The 12,946-nt window shown below is 36.5% G+C and overlaps 1 protein-coding gene across 4 annotated transcripts in view; it reads left to right on the forward strand.

The window, feature by feature from the left end:
* Positions 1-12,946, forward strand: part of VPS13C (vacuolar protein sorting 13 homolog C) — a 192,745-nt gene that overhangs the window by 145,361 nt on the left and 34,438 nt on the right. For all 4 annotated transcript variants that reach the window (XR_013556316.2, XR_013556317.2, XM_078448671.2 and 1 more), the window contains 6 exons: positions 223-612; positions 2,414-2,518; positions 3,209-3,373; positions 4,914-5,042; positions 5,314-5,447; positions 7,392-7,518. Coding sequence is in view for 2 of the 4 variants with exons in the window: in XM_078448671.2 (XP_078304797.2) it covers positions 223-612; positions 2,414-2,518; positions 3,209-3,373; positions 4,914-5,042; positions 5,314-5,447; positions 7,392-7,518 (1,050 nt within the window). In the remaining 2 variants the exon portion in view is untranslated. The remainder of the gene's footprint in view (positions 1-222; positions 613-2,413; positions 2,519-3,208; positions 3,374-4,913; positions 5,043-5,313; positions 5,448-7,391; positions 7,519-12,946) is intronic.

The raw sequence follows: 12,946 nt of genomic DNA on the forward strand, positions 1-12,946 counted from the left end.
TGACAGTTTCTCCCTTTGGCTGTGATATAATATTTTTCTTTGTAGTCCTTAGTGGTTACTGAACATTCATGATATGTAAGCCAGGGACTCCACTGAAGTCTTGTCAGTTAATCTGAATGTGGTACGTTATTTATTAGCATTTGCATAAAATATGAATGTTGTTACCGCAGAGTTTTTTAAAATATCACTAAGCAAATTTAGTTTTTGTTTGTTTGTTTTTAGGGAACAGCAGAAACTCATGAGCTAGCAGAAGGCAGTGCTGCTGATGTTCTCCATTCGAGAATCAGTGGAGAAGTAATGGAATTAGTTCTGATGAAATACCAGGGCAGAAACTGGAACGGACATTTCCGTATATGTGATACGCTTCCCGAATTCTTCCTTGTGTGTTTTTCTCCTGACTCTGCAGAAATGATGACAGTTGACTTGTCAGTACATGTCAGACGAATTGGCAGCCGGATGGTGCTATCTGTTTTTAGTCCCTATTGGCTAATCAACAAGACTTCTCGGGTTCTCCAGTATCGTGCAGAAGATATTCACGTGAAACATCCAGCTGATTTCAGAGATATTATTTTATTTTCTTTCAAGAAGAAGAATATTTTTAGTAAAAATAAGGTGTGTTTTGGTTGATATAACAAGTTAAAATAGATAAATTCCTAGTTTGGAAATTTTTGAGTCATTAGCCTTCCCTCAATCCATGCTTACCAGTTTGCTAAGTGCCATTGGTATGAATTAAGTCCAAGGAGACTTTTAAGGAATGCATAGTCAAGTGGGATGTTAGGATTAGCAAGAGTTTCCCAAGGCTGAATTGCCCTTTTCTCCATTGCCTTTAGAATTGCTTCTGTTCTGGGGCACCATGGTGGCTCGGTTAAGCATTTGAATTCGGCTCAGGTCGTGATCTCACAGTTTGTGAGTTCAAGCCCTGTGTCGGGCTCTGTGCTGACAGCTCGGAACCTGGAGCCTGCTTCAGATTCTGTGTCTCCCTCTCTCTCTGCCCCTACCCCCCCCCCCCACCCCCTACCTGTGCACTTGCCCTCTCTCTCTCTCTGTCTCAAAAATAAACAAACATTGGAAAAAAATTACTTCTGTTATTTTAGTAGTGTCAGGTAGAAAGCTTGACTTTATGTACTTTACCAGTAATGGCATTTCAAAAGGTGGAACAGTTGGATTTAGCTTATACTAACTGAGCCCTTCTATGTATGAAGCCCTAAAACCAAGCCTTTGAGAGAGAAACCTAGTGCCTAAGCCTGGTCTTTTCTGCTCTGGTCCCTTCATTCCTTTGTAGACTCCTATCGTGGAATTGCTTCTCACACATTATCCTAAGTGCTCACTGCTAGGCCTTTGTGTTACAGTTTCTGCCTAAAATGTCTCTTCCCCTATGCTTTTTCCTGCCTGCCACATCTTTTCTGGTTCCCTGCTGTTTATCTTTTGGCTGTCATTGTGCTCAGGCCTAACATGTGTGAAGGATTTCTAACTGCCTAAGTAGAGCTAGATAGTACAACCTTGTTCTCTTAGAGCATTGGTTCTCAAATTTCAGAGCATGTTAGAATCACCTAGAGGGCTTTCTAAAATACATTTCTGGGTTGTGCCCCTGATGTTTGATTCAGTAGGTCTGGGTAAGGTCTGAACATTGCATTTAGGTGATGCAATGTCAGTGATGCTGACAGTGCTGGTCCAGGGACCACATTTCAAGAACCATTGTCTTAAAGTGTTGATTAATCCATAGCATTTATTTACCTGTTTATGTGTCTTACCTGTGGTTGTCCTCAGGTTTTTTATAATCTCGATGGAGGAGAGCAGTTAGATCTCTTCTCTAAAACTTTATCTAAATCTCATAGCCAGAAGTAAACTTTTTACCGTCTCACCTTGGTAGCATTTTGTACTACTCGGGTAGCTCTTAATCCCATTCATTCTTGTATCATAATTATTAGTATGTGTTTCCCATCTCCCTGTTTAGTTGGAGCTCATTGAAGACAGGAACTGTGTCCTGCTGTCTTCCATTCTGCTGACCATGATGCCTTTCATTTAGCATTTGATAAGTAATGTTAAAGGAGTAAATTCTTTATGTTTTAAAACTTTTAAGAATTTGTTGGCTCATTATCTTAAGTCTAACACTGGAAAATATTATTTTATGTTAAGCTTTTCTTTTTAAACAGCAGAGGGTCTCATTGGCATACGTCTTTAAATTCACTAAACTCATTGCATAGATGAATGGGAAGATCAGAGCTCTGCATTTATTTTATTGGCCTCTAGAATATCTGTGGTTCTCTGACCCATTGGCATTATGGCTTTGATTATTTTTTTCTATGTCCTATGATACTAAATAAATTTCTAATAGAATAGTATCTTTCCCTCAAATAAAATTAATGTAGTGTTTTAGGTTTCTTATATGATGGTTATGTGTTCTCTGTTGTAGGTACAATTAAAAATTTCTACTAGCGCCTGGTCCAATGGTTTTTCATTGGATACAGTGGGAAGTTACGGATGTGTGAAGTGTCCTGCCAACAGTATGGAATACCTGGTAAGATTTCGCTTGCTTATTCACCCTTGACTTCGTTCACATTTTCTTCAGCTCCGTTAACCAGCTAGGTTCTAAGGGGTACAGAAATTTGAATTCAAAGTATTATGTACAGGACTGTTATCTCTATAAATTTCTTTGACTACTAGTATGAGGACAAGACCTACGTTTATCAAAGTTTAAGAAGTGAGTTGAATCCATCCACGTCAGCAACTTGTAAATATTCAGAGTATACAGAATCCTCGTTCCACACTACTCCCTGCCAGATGTTTCTTAAATCTTAGATTTGACTGAAAATTTGAGTAACCTGAGGTCAGTTGACGTGTTGTAATTGCCACTTTGAAATTTTTATCTTAATTTATTAACAGAGAGATGATAAAGCAGCAAAACTTGAGCCTCTACACTAATTATAAAACAATTTATGTTTGGAATGTTAAAAAAATAAAGAATACAGCTAAACTAAATATGTTATTATAGTCATCATTAGTTAAATTACCGTTTGATATTTCTTGAATTGATTTCTGATGGAGCCAAACTAAGGAGCCAAATATTTTTCTTAGTGAGAAGATAATCAGTAGTTGAATATGGCTTAGTAGTTACTTTATTTACAGGCGTTATTTTAAAATATCTTAAGAAATCTTTATGTGAATGGGGTGTGTGTATCATTTCAAAGAAGTTTGTTCCTTTACACAGGTTGGTGTTAGCATCAAAATGAGCAGTTTTAATCTTACACGAATAGTTACCCTGACTCCCTTTTGTACCATTGCAAACAAGTCGTCATTAGAACTGGAAGTTGGTGAAATTGCGTCTGATGGCTCAATGCCAACTAATAAGTGGAACTATATTGCTTCTTCAGAGGTAAAGTTTTCCTTCACTATGACTGGCTCCTGAAATGTACAAGTAGATATAGACAGATAAATAAGAATTGCATATACTTTTGTGTTACCCTCACTTTGCTACAGTATTTATATATTAAAACATGACAGCCAGCTTTGACTTTTTTTTCATAAACACATGTTAAAAAAAAGAAGAAGAAAATTGCTGGTAATATTTATCACTAGCCAGTCTAGAGGGTTGACACTCAGGCTGTAGTTCTTCCTGTATGTATAGAACATGGATGTGTACTGTGAAAAGTACATTAAGATGACGTACTATGAATTGTCTCAGTAGTCAGGATAGTGCCTCTGTGTTCAAGAAGTATATAATGCTGTTGGAGGGCTTAAGACTCATATAAATTCACATGTGGAAAAAAAGATTGTGTATGCTAAGTTATAGGTGGTTGTAGAATTTCTGTAAAATTTCAAGTTTCCTTGAAAATTCTGCTAAAATTCGACCCCCTCACTTTACCAAGAAGGAAGTTAAAATCTCATACTTTTCTAAGATTGGTGAAGTCTTTGGAAGTCACGATCATTGTGGCCAAGAGCAAAAGGAATGTTTCATAGAAGAGGTGAGAGTTAGACTAAACTTCACAGGCTCAACAAGATTTTAGGAGATGAACAGAGTGAGGGAAAGAGTGTAGAAGAGGACAAGTGCAAAGATGAGCCTTAGTGCTTGAATTTGTGTGAGTTTTCAACCAAACCAGTTGACCTTAAGGATAGAACCATTCTTCTGTATGTCTCAAAAACAAAATTATATATATTTTTAAAAACTTAGCAAGAAGCTTAAGAGGAAGGATTCTAGTTATAGTGCAAACAAATTTAGAGTTCTGAGAGACATGGGCTTTCCAAGTCACTTAGAATGATTTCTGTAGACTTGGCAACAAATAAATGCTCATTATCATTGATGGGGGTTTGATAACAGTATCATTTTTATTCAGAAATGGAATTCACTTACTACTCTATAACAGAAGGGCATTTTGTATTATATTAGGAACTAAAACCTCAGTTTCACAGATAAGGCTCAATGAGCTATATAATTTTATTAAGATCAAACATGAAGATAATGTCAGGACTTCCAACGAGGTCGCTGGTGTTCTTTTCACTGCCTTCAACTGTGTTTCTAGTTTATCTAGGAAAATATATGCTATGAAAGAATTCATAGTGCATTAAGCAATTAAAATGGAGTATGCACAAAAGCAAATGTTATTAAGATTATAGGTTTTAAATATTCAAGATACTTGAGTCATTCTTAATGAGTAAACTCTTTAGTTTCTCATTTGTAATTTTTTCATAAGTACATGAAGACTACTAAATCTGTATTCTTCTCATGGAGTTTCTTTGGTTTCATAAATAGTCCTTATATTGTCAATAACTTTAACATGAGATGAGGAAATATTTTAAGAAACAAACGTACTAATAATTGTATCATGGTCAGATTTAGAATTAAAAACTTAAGTAGCCATTATCTTATTGATACCACAGTACTGTTTTAAGACTGATACTAACTTTTGTATTTTTAGTGCCTTCCCTTTTGGCCTGAAAATTTGTCAGGCAAACTTTGTGTGAGAGTGGTGGGCTGTGAAGGTTCCTCCAAACCGTTTTTTTATAACCGACAGGATAATGGCACTTTATTGAGCTTGGAAGAGCTGGTATGTTTTCATGTTTTATAATAAAACATCTTTGGTTTTGAATTTTTGCTTTAAAATATTTTATTGAAGCATGCTATAAAATCTGGTAATTATGTGAAGGTGCTAATATATATCTCATGCTGTACATGTATTTGTAAGAGATCAGAGAGCCAGTGTGCTCTTCATTAAGAATATAAGAACACAACCTTTTTGTGTCTCCGTAACTGACTGCAATTCCAAATGTCACTGCAAGTTAAACCAATACTTCAAACAAGTTTTTTTTCTACAATAGAATGGAGGTATCTTGGTGGATGTAAACACTGCTGAACATTCAACTGTCATAACGTTTTCTGATTACCATGAAGGATCTGCGCCTGCTCTGATAATAAACCACACACCACAGGACGTCCTCTCATACAAACAGAGGTATAAAAAAAAAGCTACATGGAAAATCTCGTTTGCTTTTTACTGGCCCACAGTCTTTTCTGGGAAACACTTGGAGTGTAGATGAGTTTCACATTCCACATGTTTTCTGATTTTAGAAAGGTAATGTGGAACACATGCTGTTTATTATAATACCCCCAGCAGGTGTGGAGCAGTTCTCTGTAGTCCAATACATTAATATTCCTGCACCTGTTGGGATGAGCAATGGGTGTTGTATGGAAACCAATTTGACAATAAATTTCATATTAAAAAAAATATTCCTGCAGCAAAACTTATAAATATTCATACCAAGTGGGATAAATAAAAATTAATAGTCTCGCATCAATTCAGAGCCATTTTTTTAGCCAAATGACTTTTGACACCAAACTGATAAGAGCTTTTACAATTTCAGAATTGCATATGAGGAACTGTGAACCTCTTTGAGCATTATTATTCTTTTGTAATCTGGTAATGCTTTGTTGTTGTTGTTTGTTTGCTTTTGTTCCCAATAGAGGTGGTAGATTAAATGAGAGGACAATAAGTAGATAGTGGTGTTGAATATAAGTGTGGGATGATAGGAATTTTGTTGTTCTTGCTTGTCCTGTCATTTGGTTTGGATGATGCCATTATATAATGATTTAACAGATAGTTTTACACCCTGACAATGTATGTTGTATATTTGCCAGGAATTATTGCTATAAATCTGCAAGGCATTATTTTATATATGTATAAAATCTTGTATATACATAAGGTTATTTTTATATAGAGAATTATTTTATATAAAATAATGCCTTGTAGATTTACGTATTCTTTTTTTTTAATATTTTTTTTTAATGTTTATTCAGTTTTTGAGAGAGACAGAGAGTCAGCAGGGCAGGGGCAGAGAGAGAGGGAGACACAAAATCTGAAGCAGGCTCCAGGCTCTGAGCTGTCAGCACAGAGTCCGAAGCGGGGCTTGAAGTCATGAACCGTGAGATCATGACCTCAGCTGACGCTTAACTCACTGAGCCACCCAAGTGCCCCCAGATTTACCTATTTTTAAGTCTTCTGGCTTGAATCCACTGAGAGAATTTTTTTAATTTAAAAAAAAATTTTAAAACACATGCATGTGCGCACAAGCAGGAGAGGGGCAGAGAGAGAGAGAGAAAGAGAGAATCCCAAGCAGGCTCCATTGAGCTCTACAGCCCTGTGCGGGGCTGGATCAGGGCTGGATCTCCAGAACAGTGAGATCATGACCTGAACTAAAACCAAGAACCTGACCCTTAACTACTGAGCTACTCACTCCCACCCCTCACTGAGAGATCTAAAAGCACAGAATGGGGTTGAAACCTAATTGGGTTAATTTTTTTTTTTCTTTTTAGTTCTCTGGAAAGTTTTTTGTAATATGGACTAATACTTCTTAAACATTGTTAAAGTACAGATTCTGATTTAGCAGGTTTTAGGCGGGGCCCAGGATTTTGCACTTTCAGGAAGCTCCAGTTGATGTTGATGCTGCTTATCCACAGATCACTTTGAGTAGCAACAGTATGGACCTAATTTCTTTTTTCCTGAGACTCATGTTTGTTATCTAATTGTGTGTGATTAAAAAACTTAAATTTAAGCACTGAGTGGAGTTCTGCTGCTGCCAAAGAACTTACTATTTATAGCTTTTTTCTACAGGTGGACTCGGATGTACCAATCTGTCTACCTTAATGAATTCCATTGCTGTTATATTGCCTGGATCAATTTGGAGGGTACTGCAGCTTCAGAAAGGCAAATTCCATTCCCTCAAGCTTTAAAACCATTAGTTTGTTGGACATTTTAGGTTACTTATTGTTACGCAGGGTTCTGTTGATTAACAAAGGTGATTTTATAAGATTTTTCTGCCAGTCCCCTCTCTGTAAATCACAGGTCTGGGTATCTCAAGGCTTGGATATTTTAATCTTCCCTCTGTCCGTTGTGTTTCAGTGGCTCACAGGAAGAAGTGCACTTGCTGCCAGGACAAGCTCGACTCTTTGCCTGGGCGGATCCTACTGGTACCAGACAGCTTACATGGACGTATGCAGCAAATACTGGGGAGCACAGTCTGTTAAAGGTATCATTTGATGTGAATGGGTGCTGTATGAGCTGCCTGATGGCAAAGGAAGCAGGCAAGCTAGCTTCACACAGTCCTCTTTGCCCTTACTGAATGAAAGATCAGATGGAAGTATTTTCCTTTTTTAAAAAAAAAATTTTCTTAATGTTTATTTATTTTTGAGAGAGAGACACAGAGCATGAGTGGGGGAGGAGCAGAGTGAGAGGGAGACACAGAATCTGAGGCAGGGTCCAGGCTCCGAGCTGTCAGCACCGAGCCCGACACGGGGCTCGAGCCCACGAACAGTGAGATCATGCCCTGAGTCGAAGTCAGACTGAGCCACCCAGGCGCCCCTGGAAGCATTATCAAAATAAGTTGCTTTTGGACTTTAGATTGCAAGTAGTTCATACCAATATTTTAGATTAGTCAAAATAATGTGTTTACAATGTAAAAAATAGTCCTGCTTCATCTTGCCCGGTAAAGACCATTCAAGTACCCTCTAATGTGCCTTTTTTTTTTAAAGAAAGCAACTTTATTTTAAAAAAATTTTTAAGACTTTATTTTTTAGAGCAGTTTGAATTTTACAACAGTGAGAGAGATATACATATACTTTCCATATACCCTGACTCCACACATACAGAGCCTCACCCTTTATCAACACCACTCATCAAAATAGTTGATAATTTACCAAAAATGAATTTACACTGACATACCATAATCATCCAGAGTCCTTAGTTTATGTTACGGTTCTCTCTTGTACATTCTGTGGGTTTGAACAATTATGTGATGACATATATCCAGTATTATACTATCATATAGAGTATTTTCTCTGCCCTAAAAATCTGCTGTGGCCTGCCAGTCCACTCACCCTTCCCACCTGGCAAGCACTCATCACTTTATTGTGTCCATAGTTTTGCCTTTTCCAGAATGTAATATAGTTGGAATGATATAGTATTGGTTTCCTTCAGTTAATAATATACATTTAAGCTTTCTCAAATTGGTTTCTTTCAGTTACTAATATACATTTAAGCTTTAAAGAAAGCAACTTTAAAGCTAGGTGAAAACAATTTCATTTTGAACATATGCTTACCACTGTTGGCTATGAAGTTTTTAGGCATGTTTTCCCAATCAAGGCCATGTTTTTTTTTTTAGTTTTATTTTTTAATGTATATTTATTTTGAGAGAGAGTGAGCCAGGGAGGGGCAGAGAGATAAGGAGAGAGAGAGTCCCAACCAGGCTCCACACTCAGCATGGAGCCTAACGTGGGGCTCATTCTCACAACTGTGAGCTCATGACCTGAGCTGAAATCAAGAGTGGGACACCTAACTGACTGAGCCACCGAGTCGCCCCAAGGCCATAGGAATCTGACAGTATGCAAATTATCCCATATGAAAAATTTAATGAAATATTTATTGAAACAGTATTTAGGCAACTAATTTAATCATATATGTTATTCTGAGAGTCTTAGACTTTGGGAAGCTCTTAATTCATATACCAGCCTTTCTCTAATGTAAGAATTGGCTCCTGCATTAGTGATATAGATCATCTAGTTTCTGTAGTAATATGTTCTATCATGAAAAGTTCATAACAGTGTCCTGCTCTTTTGTCTGATAATGCCATTTGTTAAAAAAGCTTTCTTGACTTTTGCTTTAAAATGGTAATTGGCCAACAGTGACTGGATTATCCTCTCCCATAATTCCTCTAAAATACCCACAAAAGAGATAAAGACTTACCCACTTTTGAAATATCAGAATGATAGTTCCTCTGTTACTGGATTCTTGCAATAATTTCCATCATGACAATTTGATGGAGCTCTACTGGTTGCTTGTGCTTTACTTTTTATAAGAGCAAAACAAAAGGTTTATGAGTGGTACCGAGGCTTCACTTCCCTGATACTCTTAGCTCCCTGGCTCAGAGGCGTGGGAGCTTTGCCAGAGATTTCTGTGCTTTGCTGGTATTACTTCCCCTCTCCTCACATTTAATGCTGCTCAGCAACTGCAATGCCCCAAGGTAGTGTATCGACACTAGAGAGAACATGGGAAGGACCTTCTGGAGGAGGATATTCAGGTTTGTATACTGAGGCACATTCAGAAAGCATCTGAGAATGGTGTATACAGGGGTTGTAGTTTTTAATGTTTCTCTTCTGTTTGGTGTTAGAGAACCAGGCCGTAGGAAAAATAGCACATAATCTGCCAGATTCTGGAAATTGAGTTGGAAGCAAGGCACTTGCTCATTCCCGGGTCTGCTAGGTTCATTTGGGAAGGGAGATCTGCTCAGGCCCCAGTGGACGTGAAGAGGGAGTTCAAAGGAAATCTACACATTATTGGTTAAACCTTAGGTCTGAACAGATCTTTCCTTATTAAGTATGAATGAAAAGGAAACAACAACAACAACAACAACATGGGGTTTATGAAAAAAATAGTTTGGGAGAAAAATGTAGCATTATTCTGTAGAATCAGAGGTCATTATACCTCTGAAAAATTTTTTACTGTAAGAGGACCACAAGAAAATTTCCTCACATCCTCAGTTAAGTTATAAAGTGATGGCAGCTATGAAATAGAAGAATGAATGGTGAAATAAAAAGAGACAACAAAATGAAGTGAAAGCAGAGTCGGGAAGCAGAATATATTTTGCTCATTCTATAAATACATCATTTAATCTTACATTTTAATTAGAGAAACATAGATTAAAGATTTTGTTTTTTAAAAAAAACTTGTCAATTTGTAGATCTAAAATCATTGATAAAAGAATTTTAAAATGAGAAAAAGAACATAAAGAAAATTTTACCTTTAGAGTAAGGAAGGGAAAGCTAAGGAAGTGTAAGTTACAAGCATAAAGAGGCAGTAAAGATACAGCAGGCAGACAGAAGTAAAAAGAAAGTGAAGTTGTTGGTATTAATTTCTGAACAACTATAATTCAAAGCAGAAACCTTTAAATAGAATATGATGTTATGACAAAAAAGGCATGATAGCCATAAACTTTCCTGCAAAGAATAACATCATATCAAAAATATAAAACTTAAAATGCTGGAAGTCGACCAAAACACAATTACCAGAGGATATTTTAACACACCTCATTTAATTCTTAACAGACCAAATAGATGAAAACTAAATATGATTAGAGAGTATTTCCATAATAACTAAGATTGAACCAAGACACATACCAAATTTTGTACTTTACAGAGAGAATTCACCTTCTTAATAGGTACTTAAGGAACATTTGCAAAATTTGATTGCATATTAGAATTTTAAAAACTGAGTAGGCTACTTTGACCTATGTTAAAAGCAATAAATTTTTAAAAAGCAGTATGCTGGCGAGGATGTGGAGAAAAAAGAACACTTATGCACTGTTGGTGGGAATATAAATTAGTGCAGCCACTGGGAAAACAGTGTGGAGGTTCCTCAAAAAACTAAAAATGGAAGTACCACAAGTACCATTGGAAGGATCCAATTTTTCCACTTCTGGGTATTTACACAAAGAAAATAAAACAATAATTTGAAAAGGTATATGCACCCCTGTTTATTGCGACAGTATTTATAGTAGCCAAGATATGCAAATAGCCTGTGTACATCAGTAAATGTCTTGTCCTTATCCTGTCATTTGGCTTGGATGATGCCATTATATAATGATATAACAGGTAGTTTTAAACGCTGAAAATATATGTTGTATATTTGCCAAGAATTATTGCTCTAAATCTGCCAGGCATTATTTTATATGTATATAAAATCTTGGATATACATAAGGTTATTTTTATATATAGAATTATTTTATATAAAATAATACCCGCATATTTACCTATTCTTAACTCTCCTGGCTTGAGTCCACTGAAAGATTTTTTTAGATGTTTAAAAATTTTTTTAAGTTTATTTATTTTGAGGGAGAGAGAACACGCTCACGTGCATATGAGCAGGGGAGTGGCAGAGAGAGAGAGAATCCCAAGCAGGCTCCATCCAGCTCTGCAGCCCTGTGTTGGGCTAGATCAGGGCTGGATCTCCAGAACAGTGAGATCATGACCTGAGCTGAAGCAGACACTTAACTACTGAGCCACTTGGATGCCCCCCACTGAGAGATTTAAAAGAACAGAATGTGATATACATACATATATGTATATATATCATAGAGTATTGCTCAGCCTTAAAAATAATGAGTTCTTGTCATTAGTAATAACATGGAAAAACCTTGAGGATATTATGCTATGTGAAGTAAGTCAGACAGAGAAAGACAAAACAACCATGTGATTTCACTTACATTGGAATCTAAAAAACAAACAAGGACGCCTGGGTTGCTCAGTCGGTTAAGCGTCCTACTTCAGCTCAGGTCATGATCTCATGGTTCTTGGGTTCAAGCCCTGCATTGGGCTCTGTGCTGACAGCTCGGAGCCTGGAGCCTGCTTTAGCTTCTCTGTCTCTTTCTCTCTCTGCCCCTCTCCCACTCATGCTCTCTTTCTGAAAAACAAATAAACCTAATTAAAAAGTAAACAAACAAAAAAACAGAAACAGACCCATCAATATAGAGAACAAACTGGTGCTTGCCAGAGGTTGAGGTAGGCAGGGAGCAGTGGGTGAAATGGGTGAAGGGGAGTGGGAGGTACAGACTTCCATAAGTCACAGGGCTGACAGGTACAGCATAGGGAATATAGTCGTTGGTATTTCAGTAGTGTTGAATGGTGACAGATAGTAGCTATTCTTGTGGTGAACATAGGATAACATATAGAAGCTGTTGAACATTATTTTGTACGCTTAAAACTAATGAAACATCCTGTGTCAAATATAGTTGAGTTTTTAAAAAGTACTTGATTTTAAACAGCAACAGAACTCATCTATACCTATGCTTTTGGTAAATCCTTTATCCATTTGCATTTTTTTTCCAAGAAAGCATGAGATGGAAAGCACATAGTAGGTACTTGTCACGCTTGTTGAAATGACTGTTATATTTATATTAAGTCCAGAATGAAGGGGAATAATTATTTAAGTCTCTGAAAACACTGACCAAATCAAATCTTATATTTTTAAGGGCCATGGTGAGACCCTCAGCCAAGAAGGCTTTGTGAAAAAGTATGAGTACAAACCATAGTTTTATTGTTGAATAGTGTGATTTATATAATCACTATTTATGTAGTCACTATTTATATAATCACTGTTATAAATATTTGCAGTGTTATAAGTTATTAAAACATAAAAATAAATAGGTTAGTTTTATCTGAGGTTACTATTCTAATAAATATAGGAACCATTCTGTTCTCCATCTTGGAGACAAGTAAGCAGCTTATTGCACCAGTGCCATTGTAGGAAACTCTTGTTCCTGCCAAGTGCCCTTTGAGCAGTCAAACCTAGGGTACAAAAAAAATTAAGCGCTATTAATGTTTGTTATTGTTTGAAAAGGTCAGTGAGTTATGTTTTAAAATAGGTTTTAACTTTGATTTATGTCATTTTGATGGTTTTCAATTTAT

Source organism: Panthera onca, chromosome B3 (genome assembly GCF_046562875.1).
Source record: "Panthera onca isolate mPanOnc1 chromosome B3, mPanOnc1 haplotype 2, whole genome shotgun sequence".
NCBI classification, from domain to species: domain Eukaryota; kingdom Metazoa; phylum Chordata; class Mammalia; order Carnivora; family Felidae; genus Panthera; species Panthera onca.